Here is a 21968-nt window from a genome sequence, read left to right on the forward strand (position 1 = left end):
TTGGAAGAGTAATATTAGTATCTATGTGGCTAGACAGGTTTGGGAACATATTTTAGTTCACGAAGTGCCTAAATAGCTTTTTAAGAACAACAAATGTTGCTTGCCATATGCATGGCTTTTACTCTGGATGCTTGGTTAATAATTCTTCAATTGTGTTGCAAAGACTATGTTTAACTTTTGGCTTCCTCCCTTCATTGAGCTTTATGGAATTTAAGGCTCCATTCTTGCAGCAAAGAGGCCCTGTCTGGTGAGCCTGTTTCAACCTGTGTCTTCTTTTTGTTTGCTTTCATTTTGTCTCTCTCTGGGGAAACCTGGCTCCTGAACCCTGGTTACCTCTCACTCCACTCCGTGCTCCATAGCATGTTTCTCTATAGCTCCCTTATTTGCTCATAACTTTATTGGCATTTGTCCCAGCAACATGGGGAAGGGACAGAAATCATTGACTCATGTCAGCTCCGTGAGGTAACCCAACTAAAGCAGTGGAATGCCAATTTACTATGATTACTTGAACGAGTAAAAACATGCACAGGGACAGAAACCATTATTTCCTTGATACAAACGATAGTAAATCATATACATTAATCTTGTAGGGTGAAGGAATGAGCATTTCTCTTGCTTGTTTCAAAAGTAAAATAGTATGTGCCTGCTGTGGTCGCAAGACCACATTAGTGTCACATGGGGACTAATGTACTTAGCTGATATTTTTTCCCACTGAACCAAACATTAAAATCTGTTTCATATGAAAAGAAGCCCCCAAGACGTTCCAAACTCTGTTTTTCATTCAATGACTCCATAACAAAATCCATTGAATAGGAAATAGATGACCTTGGAGAAACGATTGAGTTGATCTTTTTCCCTGGATACCACAGAAAATCTTTGGGAGGTTAAAATGTTCCACAGAGAAAAGCCACCTCCCAGTCCACCTCAGTGATGTGGATTCCACTTGGCTTGAAGATAGATGCTTTTGAATGGGATCAGTGGGAACTATGTAATGTTTTGAAGGGGTTAGAAGAATGTAAGGGGAAAAACCTAGCACTCTTTCAGAGTGTTCAAAGAGTAACAACAAGATACATTCATCTAGATAGAAGCCAAGCACCACCAAATCACTGGTTCAGGTGATTGTATATGTGTGTGCTATAAGGTGGACTCATTCAGAGAAATCTAGCATCTCGAACCCTCAGTTTCTCTACACTGGAGGTTTTGGACATGCCACCCAACAAACCAGGAGCCTGGTATTTGTCCTTTATGTCTTTCATTTCAATCTACCCTATTTCCCTCCCACTAAATTAACCTTCCTAAAGAGTTTCTTAACCATACCATATTATACTATATCATACCATACAAATCTCTCTGCTTTAGGGGGGGTCTTGTGTTCTGTGCTTTAAGACTTCTAACCATCTACATTTCCAGGTAGGTAAGCACTCCATGGTCTCTTCAGCCAGGAAAAGCCTGGTGCTTATAATTTATTTTCACTGCCTACAATGTCTGCACCAATATTTAGTTCCCTGAACACTTTCATAAATGTTTGTCTAGTGGGCTTGAACCACAGTTATGCAATGAGAAAAATGAAATAGAGAATCTAGCTTATGATATCCACCTCTGTAAATTTTTTAAGTGGAAGCGGTTATTAAATAATTGGACAGGTGCCACATTTGTTAAAATAAAAGTCCCTTTGAAAAGATGGCAGTGAATCCAATTTCTGCAAAGTAATGCACATTTTCTCATTGACTTTTACTAGTTTGCAAGAGAGATGCTGTGCAATTAATTTTGTTGAACATTCTTGGAAGACTTCCACTAATACATGATCCCCCTCTGAAATAGATATCAAATAACGTCTCTGACACATATTCAGTAATTTCATCCCCATACTCTTAAGTCTATTTCAGTGAATTCCATAGAGTGAATGGCCTACAAAAAGGGAAAGACCTGCTTGGAGCTGTAAGACATGGGTATGATATGATCCTTGCCCAAACTTATCACCACAAAGGAAAACCAGGCTTGCCTGAAGCATTAAGTTCATTGAGTAGGAAACAGATGACCTTTAATAGACAGAAGTATTAGGAAAAAAATTTAAATGCAGAAAATTATATGATGCTGTCCTAGTGGTATGAGTTATTACTTGCTGGGTCAGGAAAAGAAAGGCAATTGAGTGGTTAGTACCTGGTCTGTGCCTAAGCATATTTTCTTCACTCCAAATAGTCTTCCCTTCACAAGTAGTCCAAGTACTGTGGATGAGGCAGGAAGTTGAGGTATTTATTGGCATGGGTTTAAGAACCATTTAACATAGTAGGGCGAACAAGTAGCATGGGACAGTCTCCATCTCCCCTCTGCTCTGCTCCATCTATCCCTCCTTCATTTCTATTCAAAGATGGCAGCCCTCCCATGGATTTCAATCAAAAATGGCATATCAAGTTACAGTAGGACTAGGCACCTCCTCTCACGGCAACCCAGTATGAGGAAAAGGATCCCAAAGGCCAGCAAAAGAGTCAGAGACAGCCCCTGCTTTCAGTGTTAGGAGTCCCACCACAAGGGTAAGCTACACAACTGTAACATATATACAGAGAGCATAGTCAGTCCCATGCAGGGTCCTTGGTTGGCAGTTCAGTCTCTGTGAGTCTGAGACCAGGTTAGTTGATTCTGTGGGTTGTCTTGTGGTATCCCTGACCCCTCTGCATCCTAAAATCCTTTCTCTCTGTCTTCTGCAGGATTCTTCAAGCTCCACCTAATGTTTAACTGTGGGTCTCAGCATCTGTTTCCATCAGCTGCTGGCTAAAGCCTCTCTGAAGACAATTAGGATTCTGTCATCTTAAAAAGAACTTCTACTATCTCATTTCAACTTCTGAGATCTTCCCTGTGTTGCTTTATGTGATGTTGTTGGGTGAGGCTTCAAGGTAGGCTACATTACTGTTCTGTATGGAAAGCACAAACAATCTGGTGATAGCTAATTTTCTCTTACACATAGTTCTTTTGCTTGCTTACTGCCTCTTACATAGTTTAAGTATGGTCTCTGCCACAGCTTCTCAAATGGTGGGTTGTGACTGAATGTGGAGATTGGGAAAATTTGACAATAGTAAAAAAGGTTTATGGGTTCATAGAGACCAAAAATATTTAATTCAGAATCAAATCCATAATGAATCTGAGATGTTACTAGAAGCACTCCCCTCATGGATCATACAACTTCACTGTAGTCTTGGTTCTGAACACATAATGCTTGCACTAGGTCTTGAACATGCCACACGGTGCCAATAGATGCTGTACAAATCACCTCAGCCCGAGGCCAAGACTACTATATGTTATGAATTGCAGTTTTCATATACATACAAAGTTGTTTGTTCTTATAAAATGGTTTAATTATAAGAAACAAAGACTTTAAATATTTTGCCATCATTCTTCAGCATGTCTCCCTGGATTTGTTGTAGCAGAATGTCTGATTTTAGAACTGATGCTTAAGTTACTGACTTTAGTTTCATAAAGGGTTATTAATTGAATTTTGGCATAGAATTAGGATATTACTTCCAAGAATCTTTGAAATGGCTGTACACACACATTTCATTGTACTATTTATGTGAAATGACCTTTCTCAGTATCAACAGTTATAAGATTAAAATATCTATCAACTCTGAAAAAAAAAGTCGAAGATGCTGTATAGATCATTGCCTGTCTGATTACTATAACAAAATAGCTAACAACAACAGTTTAGGGAAGAGTTTAGTTTGGCTTACAGTTACAAGGGTACAGTCTCTCATGGTAGCGAGGGTGTGGTGGCAAGGACAATAGGTGGGTAGTCACATTGTTTCCACAGTCAGGAAATTGGTCAATGACTCTTGATACTCAGATTGCTCTCCTCTCTTTATTCTACCTGTCAGGTAGGCTGGGTCTTCCCATCACCCTTCAACTAGATGGTCCCTCACAAATATTCCCAGAGATAAACCATCATATCCTATATCCTGCAGCACCAAATATGTAGCAAAGATTTGTTTTTTATGCAAAAATAAACAGGAAAACCCATGTAATTATTATTGCAAAGTTGCTTTGATCTTTAATAGTGAAAAAATATCAATAAGGAATTGCCTTAAGGTAAGAGTCTTCATGATTGTCATATATCATATACTATACACTATATATTATGTCATATATTATATATTCTGTATTATGTATTTGACTGGGTTACTTAAAATTTTCTCTGGCAAAAGGGGACATGAGTAGAAACCAGCCAGTTTAAGCCTGAAGTCTCTAAAGCCCTTTAACTAAGCAGCTCCTTCAGCTAATGAAAAATAACTTTGGAGTTGGTGTGTAGTGTCATAGCATAGTGCTTATCTGGCATACATAAACCTCTAGCTAGGCTCAGTGCTTAGCATTGAAGGCATGCTTCTTTGATGCATGTATGTTTCATAATAAAATGTTAGTAATTATATAAACCATATATCTGTTCTACACTCTTTACATGCACATGGTATACACACATAGAAGATGAAACAGCATGTTAGATGCCTTGGATAGTGAAGTGGACATTTCTGGTTTCTTTGGAGACCCATTTGTGTCACGTGATGTTCTTGTGGAAGGTGACTTGTGAGAAGATATTTTGCTGAAGCAGAAACCTGAGAGGGCATGTGATGTTTTGCTGAAGTGGACCCTTGAGAAGGCACATGATGTTTGGAAAGAGTATAAACGGGACCCCACAAATAGTGAGAAGTCACTCTTGCAATGCTTCGCTTCTTTGCCAACTGTGCAAAGCTTCACTGGTCTTGCTTCTTTGCTGGTCTTCATGACTTAGGGAGAAAGGTACCAAAGAAATTCTCGTGGTATTCTGGCTGATACTTGCTGCTTCCATTGACTCATGTGGATTTGGCAAAGCCTTGCCTATTCTGCTGGATTGAGTCACTGCTACTGATTCACGTTTGGTGTTTGCTATTGGACTGGACTGCTGGTATCCCAATGACAAAGAGTGGAATTGTCCTAAAGAACTACTTCTAAACAGTTCCAAGAACCCCTTTTCCTAAGAACCTTCTTAACCCAACCCTAAATAAAGTAGGTTTAGAAAAATCTAAGCCTACAGGGTCGTGTTCTAGTTAATATTTCTATTGCTGTGCTGAAACACCAGGACCAAAAGCAAATTGGGGAGGAAAGTGCTTATTTGGCTCACATTTCCATGTCACTGTTTAGCATCAGAGGTAATCAGGACAGTGCTGCAACCTGGAGGCAAGAGTTGATGCAGAGGTCATGGAAGGTACTGCTTATGGGCTTGCTCCTTATGGCCTACTTAGCTGTCTTGTGTACAGAAGTTAGGACCACCAGCCCAGTAATGGCTCTATTCTCAGTTGACTGGGTCCTTACACAGCAGTCACTAATTAAGAAAATGCCCTACAGGTGTTTGCCTGCAGCCTTATCTTGTGGAGGCATTTTCTAAATTGGGGTTCCCTCCTCTCTGATGACTCCAGCTAGTGTCAAGGTAATATAAAATTAGCTAGGACAGGTAGTATTTTCTTCCCTTCCTCCATTCCTTCTTTTCTTCCTTGGCTCTGAATCAAACTTGAGGCCTCAGCATGCTAGCCTGCATCCACTCCTTTTCAACCACATAGCCCTAGTATTAGAATCTTAGTATCATTCTAGACTTTTTTTTACCATAATCTTAATATAATATTTTTGAGCACTCAGTAGATTATCTTCTATTCCCTACCTCCAATTCCAAATTTTGTAGACCATTGATCTAGACTTTGAGATTTAGTATCTTTGGAGAAGTGGGGTGCTTTTGTAAAGTGCATTTCAAGGACTCTTTCCTAATATCCTGATGATGAAATGTTTATGCTTCTTTGATGACAAAGAATAATGAGATCGTGGTGCAGACTGGTGACCTAGGAAGCAACGTCATGAAATTGAAAAAAAGAAGAGGAAGGTGTGTGAGGAGACCATAATGGGGAGAATGGGAAAGAGAGTTGGAGAGTTAGAAAACCTAAAGCCAGACTGAGGGAGGTCTGGAGAGGGATAGGAAGAAAATAGGGACTAGTCAGAAAGGAGAAAAAAGGCAGAAGTGGGGGAAAGTAACTGGCAAAGGACAAAGAATGCAAATGCTAAGATGAAAGGATTATGTCACAGATTGATTACAGACGCTCACCTACGGTTTGATATCTGTTGTCTCTGGCATATGGACCAGTAGAATCAGTGAAATGAAAACTGCGTGGTCTCTAAAGACACAAGCCTTGTGTCTACAACTCCTCAGATAAGTAGGCTGACCCTAGTCCTTCTCATCAGAGTTGGAAATGTATTCAAACATTGCAAGGATAGGGTTGAGCTGAAGTAAGAGTAAACTTCAAAGCTAAAACTGTAGACAGAATGATTCCTGAGCAAGGCAGGAGAAACTGTATATAGTTCTGGTAAATAGAAATCCCTGTGGCTATCTTTAAATCACTCAACTTCAGTGTTAAGAGCCCCTAGTAGGAGCAGGGAAGAATCAGTGGTTGAGGTAGGGCAGTTGTAGGCATAATTCAATGATAGAAGGCATTGCCTTGTATATTTGGAGCCTTGGATTTGAACTGTAGTACCCAAAACAAACAAACAAACAAACAAACAAACAAACAAACAAACCCACAACTGCCTGTGACTTAAGACTGAGGCAGCTTCTTAAAGCTACCCAAAAGTCAAAACACTATCAAACATTGCTCTTCTTTTTTTTTTTTCAGACAGAAAGCAGATTACTTTATTTGAAGCAGGAAACTAGTCTTCGAGTATAATATGAATGTTCTAAGCCCATGAATATAAACAAGCATACAATTTCACTTTAAACGTGCTGTAGAAACCAAAGAAATTCACTTATATTTCAATATTTCTCTTTTGTAGTATTCCTGAACTTATCTTAATTTTTTCTGAGAATTTCGTAATTAGTACTGCAGCTACAGTACACCAACCCTTCTCTCTACCCTTTCTAGAGCCTGGATGCCTTCTTCCACTTTCATGATTTCTTCTTTGTTTATTATTGTTAGAAATATACACATGTGTCTATGAATATCCAATCTGTATTTATTTATATGCTAATATATATAAATAATCTACTGAATTTATTTAGCTTTTTTTTTCTTTGTATCATTCTCTTTATTTGGTTGATTTCAATCCTGAGTTTAACTGTTTCCTGCCTTCTACTACTCTTGGGTGAGTTTGCTTCTTTTTGTTTTAGAGCTCTCAGTGTTGTTGAGTTGCTAAGATAAGATCTCTCCAGTTTCTTTACAAGGGCACTTAGTGCTATGAATTTTCCTCTTAGCACTGGTTTCATTGTGTCCCATAAATTTGGGTATGATATGTCAACAGTTTCATTAAATTCCAGGAAGTCTTTAATTTCTTTCTTTGCTTCTTCTCTGACCAAATTATCATTGAGTAGAGACTTGTTCCATTTCCACATGCATGTGGGCTTCATGTTGTTTTTGCTGTTATTGAAGACAAGTCTTAGGCCATGGTGGTCTGACAGGGTGCATGGCATTATTTCAATCTTCTTGTATTAGTTGAGAGTTGTTTTGGGACCAACTACATGGTGAGTTTTGGAGAAGGTACCATGAAGTGCTGAGAAGAAGGTGTATTCTTTTGTTTTAGGGTGAAATGTTCTGTAGATATCCATTTTATTCATAACTTCTATTAGTTTCACTGTGTCTTTGTTTAGTTTCTGTTTCAATGACCTGTCCATTGGTAAGAGTGGGGTGCTGAAGTCTCCCACTACTATTGTGCATGGTTCAATGTGTGCTTTGAGCTTTAGTAAAGTTTCTCTTATGAGTGTAGGTGTCCTTGCATTTGGCGGATAAATGTTCAGAATTGAGACTTTTCTTGGTGGATTTTCCCTTTGATGAATATGAAGTGTCCTTCCTCATCAAACTTGATAAGTTTTGATTGAAAGTCTATTTTACTGGATATTAGGATGGCAACTCCAGCTTGTTTCTTAGGACCGTTTGCTTGGTATTCCTTTTTCCATCCCTTACGCTGAGATAGTGTCTGTCTTTGTTATTGAAGTGAGTTTCTGGTACAGAGCAAAATGCTGGATCTTGTTGGCATGTTCAGTCTGTTAGCTTTTGTCTTTTTTTTTCATTTTTAAAAAATGTTTTCTTACGTTTATCACAAAATAATCGATATGACCTTTATAAAAATGATTTCTTTTTCAGATTTTACATGCACTTTTTCTTGAACTGCATCATCTGTTGCATCACCTAGAAATGGAGTTACAGACGGCACGAGCGGCCTTGTGGGTGCTGGGAATCGGAAGAGCAGCCAGTCCCCTAAACCTAGGCGCTACCTCTCTAGACTCCATCTCTGAAATAGGATGTTCTTTTTTTTTTCAGTTACTACTGTACTTTATTGTGTTCAACCAAATCACCATGTTACAAAAATAGCAAGCTGCCATAATAAAAAATAAGGCTCCTCTATCCAGCACCAGATAGCATCATTTTACTTTCAAGCCTAGAAATTGCACACTTGTATATAAACCAACCGAAGATGAGGATTGAGAGTTCATCTTGGTGGATTTTTCCTTTGATGAATATGAAGTGTCCTTCTTTATCTTTTTTGATGACTTTTAATTGAAAATTGATTTTATTTGATATTAGAATGGCTACTCCAGCTTGCTTCTTCTGACCATTTGCTTGGAAAGTTTTTTTCCAGCCTTTCACTCTGAGGTAGTGTATGTCTTTGTCTCTGAGGTGTGTTTCCTGTAGGCAGCAGAATGCAGGGTCCTCATTGCGTATCCAGTTTGTTAATCTATGTCTTTTTATTGGGGAGTTGAGGCCATTGATATTGAGAGATATTAAGGAATAGTGATTATTGCTTCCCTTTATATTCATATTTGGATGTGAGGTTATGTTTGTGTGCTTTCATTCTCTTTGTTTTGTTGCCAAGACGATTAGTTTCTTGCTTCTTCTAGGGTATAGCTTGCCTCCTTATGTTGGGCTTTACCCTTTATTATCCTTTGTAGTGCTGGATTTGTAGAAAGATATTGTGTATATTTGGCTTTGTCATGGAATATCTTGGTTTCTCCATCTATGTTAATTGAGAGTTTTGCAGGATACAGTAACCTGGGCTGGCATTTGTGTTCTCTTAGGGTCTGTATGACATCTGTCCAGGATCTTCTGGCCTTCATAGTTTCTGGCGAAAAGTCTGGTGTGATTCTGATAGGTCTGCCTTTATATGTTACTTGACCTTTTTCCCTTACTGCTTTTAATATTCTTTCTTTATTTTGTGCGTTTGGTGTTTTGACTATTATGTGATGGGAGGTGTTTCTTTTCTGGTCCAATCTATTTGGAGTTCTGTAGGCTTCTTGTATGCCTATGGGTATCTCTTTTTTTAGGTTAGGGAAGTTTTCTTCTATGATTTTGTTGAAGATATTTACTGGTCCTTTGAGCTGGGAGTCTTCACTCTCTTCTATACCTATTATCCTTAGGTTTGATCTTCTCATTGAGTCCTGGATTTCCTGTATGTTTTGGACCAGTAGCTTTTTCTGCTTTACATTATCTTTGACAGTTGAGTCAATGATTTCTATGGAATCTTCTGCTCCCGAGATTCTCTCTTCCATCTCTTGTATTCTGTTGGCGAGATACACCAGAAGAGCACATCAGATCTTTTTACAGATGGTTGTGAGCCACCATGTGGTTGCTGGGAATTGAACTCAGGACCTCTGGAAGAGTAGTCGGGTGCTCTTAACCACTGAGCCATCTCTCCAGCCCGTGAAGCTTGTATCTACAGCTCCTTGTCTTTTCTTTTGATTTTCTATGTCCAGGGTTGTTTCCATGTGTTCTTTCTTGATTGCTTCTATTTCCATTTTTAATTCCTTCACCTGTTTGATTGTGTTTTCCTGGAATTCTTTCAGGGATTTTTGTGTCTCCTCTCTATGGGTTTCTACTTGTTTCTTTATGTTTTCCTGGAATTCTTTCAGGCATTTTTGCGATTCCTCTCTGTAGGCTTCTACTTGTTCTCTAAGGGAGTTCTCCACGTCTTTCTTGAAGTCCTCCAGCATCATGATCAAATACGATTTTGAAACTAGATCTTGCTTTTCTGGTGTGTTTGGATATTCCATGTTTATTTTGGTGGGAGAATTGGGCTCCGATGATGCCATGTAGTCTTGGTTTCTGTTGCTTGGGTTCCTGCGCTTGCCTCTCGCCATCAGATTATCTCTAGTGTTACTTTGTTCTGCTATCTCTGACAGTGGCTAGACTGTCCTATAAGCCTGTGTGTCAGGAGTGCTGTAGACCTGTTTTCCTGTTTTCTTTCAGCCAGTTATGGGGACAGAGTGTTCTGCTTTTGGGCGTGTAGTTTTTCCTATCTACAGGTCTTCAGCTGTTCCTGTGGGCCTGTGTCTTGAGTTCACCAGGCAGGTTTCTTGCAGGGGAAAAGTTGGTCCTACCTGTGGTTCCAAGGCTCAAGTTTGCTCGTGGGGTAGTGCCTAAGTCCTCTCCGCGGCGGCAGCAACCGGGAAGATCTGCGCCGCTCTTTCCAGGAGCCTCTGTGCACCAGGGTTCCAGATGGCGTTTGGTGTTCTCCTCTGGCGTTTGGATGTGCGCAGAGTGCAGTCTCTTCTGGCCTCCCAGGCACGCCCGCCTCTCTGAAGGTTCAGCTCTCCCTCCCACGGGATTTGGGTGCAGAGAACTGTTTATCCAGTCTGTTTCCTTCAGGTTCTGGCGGTGTCTCAGGCGCAGGGGTCCTGCCGCTCCTGGGCCCTCCCCTACGGGAACCCAGAGGCCTTATACAGTTGCCTCTTGGGCCAGGGATGTGGGCAGGGGTGGGCAGTGTTGGTGGTCTCCTCCGCTCTGCAGCCTCAGGAGTGCCCAGCTGACCAGGCGGTGAGGTCTCTCTCCCACCAACATTGCTCTTCTTATCTCAACGAAATACTAGAAAGCACTATAAGACATTCTAGGCAAACAGGACTTCAGAGCCCTGTAACAGGGTGTCTAAGTTAGATCATTTAGAGATGGTAGGTCCTTAGAGATCCATCCCACAATCCATTGTTTTATTTTTACTTATAAGTATACTGAATACCTCAGAGAAGAAACCAGTAGTTGGCTTAGACTACCTAAGACTCTAGAGAGCCAAAGCAATCTTCTTGTCTTTACAACTACATATTTACCTATCATCCAGCTACATGACTTTTTTAGTAGGAGTCTCCATTCCAGTAAGAAAAATAAACTCCATGTATGTTCCAACATGACCCAAGAAATGATTAAGATCATCTGTGAACATCTGCTTGGCTATGAACGCACCTTGAGCACAGACATTAACTTATAAGATTTTCACCAATTACCCTGAACTTAAATAACCATATGTAACTCCTGAAGGACCTGCTCTACCTCCCTTCTTTACTCCCACCAAGTAGATCGTTCCCTGCTCAGACTTGATTTTCCCTATTCCCTAGCAAGGGGAAGAAACAAGTGAAATGAAAGCCTATCTAATGTACACAGGATTAAGAGTCTTTAAGGAAAAAGTTGGTGGGAAAGAGAGTCGGTGTCAAAAGATTATGATTGGGAATGTTCTTATCTTGATGGAAGAGCAGACTGCTGGTGGTTAAAGGAAATTCTCATGTCAAAATCTCTTGTAAGTACAAAAGAAGCAGTGACAGGAAAAAGAACACAAAGTAAAATAAAAACCCTAGAGGAGTTAGGGAAAGCAAACAATAAGAGCTGGAATGTGAAGCCCTGACAAACAGTGAGAGCCAATGAACATGAGAAAATGCCTGCCCCAGACCCTTATTTTAGGTGTTGCTGTGGGCTTTCTGGGTAGGAGACAGCATAGCTTTATAGAGATCTCACAGCTAACACAGGACATGTTAAGTTGGACTGGAACTATATACACAGTCAGTTGGTCAGTACTTTATGAAACAGATTATCATGTTGCTGGCCATGAAGGGTCTGAGAAGACACAGTTTCTGTACTTTAGTTCTTCATATGATTGACCAGTGTTAAGTGATTAATCTTCTGTAATTCAGCACAAGAAGAAGGATGCTAAAGTAGGTAACATCAACCTTATAACTCATTAAAATCTTCACAGAGAGTTGATGCTTGTATTGATAGGATGGATAAACACAAATGGTTAACAGAGAACAAGTATAGTTATTGGATATATAGAATCTGCAGAATAAGTAACATACACACACACACACACACACAATTTTTTGATGAGAGGTAATGCTGGAGAGGCAGTTAAATGGCAGGTCCTTGAAGACTGTACATTTAGTACAGTTAAGGTTTTATTGTGAATCTATGGGGATGGGCAATGAAAGATTTCAAGCAACAGTTTTATAATGATGTTTGTATTTTGGAGAAATTAGGGCAGCACAGTGGGAAGGAGAGAGTGAGATAAGGGCCTGGGAGAACAAAGCACTTGATTACATCATTTCAAAGAAGAAATGATACAGATTGAGACTGGAAAAAGCTAGTATAGAGAATTACCAGATTGATTCAAGCAGATAAATTGATAGGACTTGATGACAGATGGAAGGCGTCAGTGGGGAAAGGAAAGAGAACCCAGGAATGGCTACTAGTTTTCCAGTGTAGGCAATTGCTTGGTATGCCACTTACAGAGAATGTTTGGATTTCCATAGGTAAGGGTTATTTGTTTATTTTATCCTTTGGGAAGTCATATCCTACCCAGGTTGAGAGTTTATGAAGTGAGAGTTTTCCAAAATGGATCAAGTTCTTGTTGTCAATCTGCATCCTGCTGCTGCTTCTCCTGTCCCAAAATATGTTTGCCATGCATCAGAAACCAGATGCACTGCCCACTAGTTTGGTCAACTTATTCTCCTGGGAACAGTTGGTATTCCTTGTATCCATTGACTTCTGCTGTGGCTACCGAGAAATCTCTCCATTTTCTTCTGAACTAGCCAATTGCTGGGTACATCTTTCCTTCCTTCCTCTGTTTCCCTCACACCCCTGCCTTTAACCTACTCCATTCCCTGTTGTTTTATCATCATTCTATTGACTGTAATATTAATAATCCTTTAGATCCTATGGACAGCAAGGACTTTACCACATTGCACCATAAACACCAGAAGTTTGTGAAAACAGATAAAACTCTGAAATAATATTAACAGCAGCAGCAGCAGCAGCAGCAACAACAACAACAACAACAACAACAACAACAACAACAACAACAACCAGCCATTCTACTCCTATTCCTAATTTAAGACAATCATACACTAACAGGCAACAGCAGACAATAATGCAAAAGCAGTTTTCAAGTCCTGTAAGGTAAAGGATTTGACAACCTAAAATGTTTTGGTTAATCAAATGGCAGAAAAGCAAAATAAAAATTAAACTAAGTGCGTAACTGAAAAGAATGTTTCTTCTGGATAACAAAATTTATTCCCAAGAAAGAAATGCTAAGGCAATGATTTTTATTTAACACAAGGTGATGTATATCCTCATTTAAAAATTGTCATTTTTATGGTAGGCTTAGATTTTGGTAACAAGATTTGAGCAAGTGATATAGTACAGTTCCCTAAGAAAAAAAAGCATAGAAATGCTTTAGAAAGTGCAGTTCCTCCACATTTGGCTAAAGCTTTTAACCAGGCATGGAAAAATTTGGAGTCATCAGTTCACTATAGTTATAGCCAAAAAGGGTTAGATTCCTGTTTGTAGGCATGTGAGGTGTTGTGGAAATGTCCCAGTCAGTTCGAGAGGCCTTTGGCAAAGGAAAAGTACACACTGCCTAGCAAGTTATGTAGCTGCTGTCTCTTCAGGGCAGGAGGCGCCTGCCAGGGCTGCAGCAAGGCTCAGGAGTCGATCCAATCTTCTGCTCTCTTCCCAGCTGGAGAGGAACAGCTTGAAATCCAAATGGGGGCTGTCTGCTCGGCTAAGGAAAACAGTCTCAAATCTTTCTGACATCTGCACAAAAGCAGACCAAGAGTTGTCCTGCATGGTTAATAGTGCCAAAGCCACATTAAACAACACTGCTTGGCCCTGGGAACTGAAGAAGACTGGGAGGGTGACAAAACATGATGTAGTGGTTTGGGGGCATTAAGCACTTATGTTCACAGCTTGTCTCAAGAGCATGGGCTTTACCTGTTTGTAAAAAATAGCATTCTTGCTCTTGACTCATAAAATTCAGGTTAGTGGATTTCAATAAGACTGATAAACATTATCAGAAATTGCAGAGATCACAAAGAAACATCAAGAACACATTTAACTGTGTAGTCTGAGTGTTCAAAATACTAAAAGGCAACTTTGCACAGTGATAGTTCATTTTACTCTATCCCTGCTCCATCCAACCACTCATGTTTGCAAGGAAGAAGCCAGACTTGAGCTCCAGATGTTTGGAACCCTAACCAGGGTTCCTTACATAATCTTCAAAAAATCTCAGACCAAGGTTAAAAAGTAGGGTAGCAACAGGCATGTTGCCCCTGGTGCAGGAAGGGTCCCATTTCAGATCAGTCACTATTAAATGATCCCAGTGCAACAAGTAGTCTTAGAGCTCCTCAGTTCCCTGTTCGTTAAGGTTCACTCATTATTTTCTACTCACCAGAAACCATCACGATTTAGTTAAACTTCACTTCAAATGTGTTCCACAAAGGTCATTTTTATCTAACATTTCCTCGCAGGGGTAAGAATCATCACCTTAAAAATCAGAGGTGTTCCCGTGGAGGAGGGCCCAAGAGCAGCAGGACCGCTGCGTCTGAGACACCGCCAGAACCTGAAGGGATCTACCAGATAAACAGTTCTCTGCACCCAAATCCCGTGGGAGGGAGAGCTAAACCTTCAGAGAGGCAGACACGCCTGGGAAACCAGAAAAGACTGCACTCTGCACAGATCTCAGATGCCAGAGGAAAACACCAAACACCATCTGGAACCCTGGTACACGGAAGCTCACGGAAACGGCAGCGCAGATCTTCCTGGTTGCTGCCGCTGCAGAGAGCTCATGGGCAGCACCCCGCGAGTGAACTTGAGCCTCGGGACCACAGGTAAGATCAACTTTTCTGCTGCAAGTGACCTGCCTGGTGAACTCAAGACACAGGCCCACAGGAACAGCTGAAGACTTGTAGATAGGAAAAACTACACGCCCAAAAGCAGAACACTCTGTCCCCATAACTGGCTGAAAGAAAACAGGAAAACAGGTCTACAGCACTCCTGACACACAGGCTTATAGGACAGTCTAGCCACTGTCAGAGATAGCAGAACAAAGTAACACTAGAGATAATCTGATGGCGAGAGGCAAGCGCAGGAACCCAAGCAACAGAAACCAAGACTACATGGCATCATCGGAGCCCAATTCTCCCATCAAAACAAACATGGAATATCCAAACACACCAGAAAAGCAAGATCTAGTCTCAAAATCATATTTGATCATGATGCTGGAGGACTTCAAGAAAGACGTGAGAAAATCAACAAGATAGATAAACCCTTAGCCATACTAACAAGAGGACACAGAAAGTGTGTCCAAATTAACAAAATCAGAAATGAAAAGGGAGACATAACTACAGATTCAGAGGAAATTAAAAAAATCATCAGATCTTACTATAAAAGCCTATATTCAACAAAACTTGAAAATCTGCAGGAAATGGACAATTTCCTAGACAGAGCCCAGGTCCAGACGGGTTTAGTGCAGAATTCTATCAGACCTTCATAGAAGACCTCATACCAATATTATCCAAACTATTGCACAAAATTGAAACAGATGGAGCACTACCGAATTCCTTCTATGAAGCCACAATTACTCTTATACCTAAACCACACAAAGACCCAACAAAGAAAGAGAACTTCAGACCAATTTCCCTTATGAATATCGACGCAAAAATACTCAATAAAATTCTGGCAAACTGAATCCAAGAGCACATCAAAACAATCATCCACCATGATCAAGTAGGCTTCATCCCAGGCATGCAGGGATGGTTTAATATACAGAAAACCATCAACGTGATCCATTATATAAACAAACTGAAAGAACAAAACCACATGATCATTTCATTAGATGCTGAGAAAGCATTTGACAAAATTCAATACCCCTTCATGATAAAAGTCCTGGAAAGAACAGGAATTCAAGGCCCATACCTAGACATAGTAAAAGCCATATACAGCAAACCAGTTGCTAACATTAAACTAAATGGAGAGAAACTTGAAGCAATCCCACTAAAATCAGGGACTAGACAAGGCTGCCCACTCTCTCCCTACTTATTCAAAATAGTTCTCGAATCCTAGGCACAGCAATAAGACAAGAAAAGGAGATCAAAGGGATACAGATTAGAAAGGAAGAAATCAAAATATCACAATTTGCAGATGATATGTTAGTACACTTAAGAGACCCCAAAAGTTCCACCAGAGAACTACTAAGCCCAATAAACAACTTCAGCAATGTAGCTGGATATAAAATTAACCCAAACCAATCAGTCGACTTCCTCTACTCAAAGGATAAACAGGCTGAGAAAGAAATTAGGGATATTACACCCTTCATAATAGTCCTAAATAACATAAAATACATTCTTGTGACTCTAACCAAGAAAGTGAAAGATCTGTATGACAAGAACTTCAAGTCTCTGAAGAAAGGAATTGAAGAAGATCTCAGAAGATGGAAAGAGCTCCCAGGCTCATGGATTGGCAGGATTAATATAGCAAAAATGGCCATTTTGCCAAAAGCAATCTACAGATTAAATGCAATCCCCATCAATTTTCCAAGTCAATTTTTCATAAAGATAGAAAGAGCAATTTGCAATTTCATTTGGAATAAGGAAAAACCCAGGATAATGAAAACTATCCTCAACAATAAAAGACCTTCTGGGGGAATCACCATCCCTGACCTCAAGCTGTATTACAGAACAATAGTGATAGAAACTGTATGGCATTGGTAAGGAGACAGGCAGGTAGAACAGTGGAATAGAATTGAAGACCCAGAAATAAACCCACATAACCTATGGTCACTTGATCTTTTACAAAGGAGCTAAAACCATCCAATGGAAGAAAGATAGCACTTTCAACAAATGGTGCTCGTTCAACTGGAGGTCAGCACATAGAAGAATGCAAATCAATCTATTCTTATCGCCCTGTACAAAGCTTAAGTCCAAGTGGATCAAGGACCTCCACATCAAACCAGACACACTCAAACTAATAGAAGAAAAACTAGGGAAGCATCTGGAACACATGGGCACTGGAAAAAATTTCCTGAACAAAACACCAATGGCTTACGCTCTAAGATCAAGAATGGACAAATGGGATCTCATAAAATTGCAAAGCTTCTGTAAGGCAAAGGACACTGTTAGGACAAAACGGCAACCAACAGATTGGGAAAAGATCTTTACCAATCCTACAACAGATAGAGGGCTTATATCCAAAATATACAAAGAACTTAAGAAGTTAGACTCCAGAGAGCCAAATAATCCTATTAAAGATGGGGTACATAGCTAAACAAAACATTCTCAGCGGAGGAATATCCAATGGCTGAAAAGTACCTAAAGAAATGTTCAGCATCATTAATCATTAGGGAAATGCAAATCAAAACAATCCTGAGATTCTACCTCACACCATTCAGAATGGCTAAGATTAAATACTCAGATGCTGGTGAGGATGTGGAGAAAGAGGAACACTCCTCCATTGTTGGTGGGATTGCACACTGGTACAATCATTCTGGAAATCAGTCTGGAGGTTCCTCAGAAAATCCGACATTGAACTACCTGAGGACACAGCTATACCTCTCCTGGGCATATACCCAAAAGATGCTCCAATATAGAAGTACACATGCTCCACTATGTTCATAGCAGCTTTATTTATAATAGCCAGATGGTGGAAAGAACACAGATGCCCCTCAATAGAGGAATGGATGCAGAAAAGGTGGAACATCTTCACAGTGGTGTGCTACTCAGCTATCAAAAACAATGACTTCATGAAATTCATAGGTAAATGGAATGAACTAGAAAATATCATACTGAGTGAGGTAGCCCAATCTCTCTCTCTCTCTCTCTCTCTCTCTCTCTCTCTCTCTCTCTCTCTCTCTCTCTCTCTCTCACACACACACACACACACACACACACACACACATACTCACACAACCACACTCACACAACCACACACACACACACACATACACACACACACACACAGAAACACACATGGTATGCACTCACTGAGAAGTGGATATTATCCCAAAAGCTTGAATTACCCAAGACACCATCCACAGAGCACATGCAGCTCAAAAAGTAGGATGACCAAAGTTTGATGCTTCAGTCCTTATTAAAATGATGACCAAAATTATTCATAGGAAGGGATGTAGATATAAAGTTTGGATCAGAGACTGAAGGAATGGCCATTCAGGGCTTGCCTCATCTGGAGATCTAGCCCATATCTATATAGCCACCAAACCCACACATTATTGCTGATGACAAGAAGTGCATGCTGACAGGAGCCTGATATAGCTGTCTCCTGAGAGGCTCTGCCAGAGCATGACAAATACAGAGATAGACTCTAGCAATCAACTATTGAAGTGAGAACAGGGTCTCCTTCACAGGAGTTAGAGAAAGGATTGAAGGAGTTTAAGGGGTCAGCAACCCCATAAGAACAACAATACCAACCCAAGCTCCTATGAACTAAACCACCATCCAAAGAGTTCACATGGACAGACCCATGGCTCCAGCTGCATATGTAACAGAGGATGGCTTTGTGGGGCACCAATGGGAGGAGAAGCCCTTGTTCCTGCCAAGGCTGGATCCCTCAGTATAGGGCATAGAGTCAGGAAGCCCTGGGTGGATGTGTGGGGAAATATCCTCAGAATATAGGGAGGGGGATATTATAGGGGGTCTGTCGACGGGAAACCAAGAAAGAGGATAACATTAGAAATGTAAATAAATTTTTAAAAATCCAATAAAAAGAGACATAAAAATGTCAGAGGTGATATGTGCAGGAAGTTCACAGAAGACTGACAAACTTTTAGCAAATATGTGGCCATGTGCTGAGATTCATAGATTGTCAGTGAATGGGGATAATTTTCACTCCTATTAGTAAAACTGTCAAGTACTTAGCAAAACCGTGTCACATACATAGTGAATAGGGAAGAATTTGAAGATACTTTGTGGGAGGTAGTTTTCCCAGTAGTTTTGAAAGTTAAAATGTATATGTAATAATTCTTATCTTTAGTATTTATATAGTTATCAGCACAAGGAAATCAGTTTAAGTATTGCCGAGAAAGCATTTCATCTATGGAGTGAGAAAAATAAAGAACAAAGTAAAATCACCAGCAAAAGGTACATATGTTCAACTAGAGATAGAAGAAACCTCCGTAATTATCACACACACACATACACACACATACACACACACACACACACACACACACACAGAGAGAGAGAGAGAGAGAGAGAGAGAGAGAGAGAACAAACAAACAAACAAAAAACAACAAAAAATCCAATCAATCAAACCAGACCAAAAACAAAACTGAAAATAAACACCCCCCCACACACACTTTTTAATTCAGTTTGGGAAATAGAATTTAAAAACTGGAGCGTGACTGTATAGACATGTATACAGTATTTATTATAGACAGAAGAAAGTCACAAAAACAGTGGCACTAAGAAATCATCAGGCATGCCTTTGCTTTGTTTTTCCTTTTATCACATTGATGAAAAGTCAATTGGGACCAGTCAATGATTCAGTGGCTGCAGGTGCTTTCTGCCAAGGCTGACATCCAGAGTTCTATCCCTATGACCCAAATGGTATAAAGAGAGAACTCACTCCCAGTTGTTATTCTCTGACCTCCACATGCATGAAGTGCCCTCCAACAAAAAAAATCAATGTAATAAAAATTCTTTTAAAAGAATGCATTGGCCTTTGGTGGCTACAGTGAACATAGATAGATTCACTAGAAGGCAGGAAGAGCCTTCAAGTGAGTGAAGAGAACAGGTAAGACATCAAAAGGGATCTGCCATCAATTTGCTGTGTGACCCCCAGGAAGTCATTGTCCCTCTAACTCTGTTTCCTCTGTACAATCAGTGGATAAGATGAAGAGCTCCCTAAAATGCATTCCTATTCTGATAGCTTACGATTCTCTACGTTCATGTCCTTAATGTGTAATGGGCACAGTCCTTTCAGATGAAGAGATGGCTTTTTATTCCTTTCCTTCAGATTCTGGCAGAGTTTGACATTTCACTTTACTGCAAATGGAAGATAATGGAAGAGAAGGTGGAACGGTCACCATGTTCCCTGTTTGACGGTGCTTTTGAAGGGTTGGTTGACCTCCCTGTGCCATACCTGCCTCTAACAGTATAAGCTCTTCGGCTTATTTGAATCTGATGATAATGCAAACATAACATACTCCTAGAAGTTTGGTGATCTGAATTTTACACAACAGCCAGAAGTTCTGAGAAATATCTATAATTTTAGTTGAATGAACGTACTTGAATACATTTTCTGTATTATACTAAAGATAGGGGGTAATTTGGGAGAAATCACATCGTGTACATAGGGACTGAGAGAAAAATGCTGTGTTTATTTCATTCATATGGCAGTTTGTATAGATTTGTAAAATGTATTTTAAAGCATAGCTTTTATTTTAATAGAGTATCTGCAAACCATTTTACAGTGGCCTGTATTTCTGGACTTTAGAGCCTTTTTGTACTCTCGCTTCTATTCTCAGTTAGCAAGTGATTTGGGACAAGTTGCATCCCAATCTGTAGATAAAAACCGAATCACCTATTCACTAGAGTGGCAAGGAGAAACTAAGTGGATATAAATGAGCTAGTAAATTCTCCACATATCCACAAACATTATCATAATCTGGTTCTGCACAATCTAACTAGCTTTTGGAGACATTCCAATGACACTGTGGGGGTGCCTTGGCATAAAGTCAGTGATGGAAACCTCTTCACAGTCCCTCGGAAAATTGACCACTCTCTTTCTGCTTGTTAGCAGCGAGCAAAGTGCTTTCCAGCTTGCTCTCAGCACTTTGCTTTTGTCATGAGGTCAGAAGAGCAAGTTTTACACCATTTAATTTTAAAGGAAACAGATAAAATAAACAATACCTCCTTGTGACTATTTGTCTTTCAACAATGCAACAAGCAACTTACTCTTGCTCCTTTCTCAGGAGAGCATGCACAGGCTCCACTGCAGTCTTGGCCCCCACATGGCTGTCTATAGGACTTCTGTCCCTATTAAATAAAAAGAAAAAATGTTAGAAGAGCATGTGAACCAGGGAAATCATTACCCCAGGGAACTTAACCTTTGGTCACATTCTTCTTAACGAAGTAATGAACTGATTTCATACAATGACATCATTATTTGAAAGAAAGACGTTTAGGTAAAGTCTACTTTATCAAGTAGCCAGCTTGGTTGCTGGTTCAGAAATGGGGATATAGACATTACTTCATTAGTAGAAACTTCAGTTGCAGAATACAAGAGAATGCGTGTTACTGGGGCTGGGGTCGAAGGTGTCCAGAGATTATGGATTTGTACTTATTGACAAAGCAGTACTTGTTGCCTACCTAGGGGAACATGCTAGAAATATAGAGGAAGATGAAAATAGTGACCATCCACTCTTTTCTCATCTTCTCAGGATCTATTTTCACCCCCGTTTAGACTTCTAATGATACTTCTGCACCTCATGAGTCAGATTCAGAGTGCTCAGGTAGCATCGCGTGCACATTATTTTGGGACCTCCTTAACGCCATTCCCCTCTCTACACTGCTTGATGACATGGTCAGTGAGATAGCAATGATGACTAATTGACGTTCAAGAGTCCTTCAAATGGCCTGATATGTGATCATGGTGCGAAAACTCATCTCAGTCTCTTCCTAGCTCATTCAGCTTTAATCACACGGGAAAACACTCATTCTATTTCAAAAATCTCAGCATGTGGAGTCGGGTAGGTTCCAAGGGACTAGATTAGTCACTGCAGAAGGGGATGCTATAAAACAAATTCCCCTGGTTCCTTCATCCATGTTCTCGAACTTTCCTGCCAACAGAATCACAGCTTCTGTGACATTTTCTGGGGACATGTGACTGAGAACATGCATTGTCATAAAAGCTTTTGCAACAGTACAA

The 21968-nt window shown here is 40.1% G+C and overlaps 1 protein-coding gene across 1 annotated transcript in view; it reads right to left on the minus strand.

Moving 5' to 3' along the window:
- Positions 1 to 21968, minus strand: part of Col4a6 (collagen type IV alpha 6 chain) — a 344979-nt gene that overhangs the window by 145576 nt on the left and 177435 nt on the right. Inside the window, exon 3 of the mRNA NM_001427260.1 lies at positions 20996 to 21076. Coding sequence (NP_001414189.1) covers positions 20996 to 21076 — 81 coding nt within the window. The remainder of the gene's footprint in view (positions 1 to 20995; positions 21077 to 21968) is intronic.

The sequence above is a fragment of the Rattus norvegicus genome, chromosome X (genome assembly GCF_021556685.1).
Source record: "Rattus norvegicus strain SHRSP/BbbUtx chromosome X, alternate assembly SHRSP_T2T, whole genome shotgun sequence".
Lineage (NCBI taxonomy): Eukaryota > Metazoa > Chordata > Mammalia > Rodentia > Muridae > Rattus > Rattus norvegicus.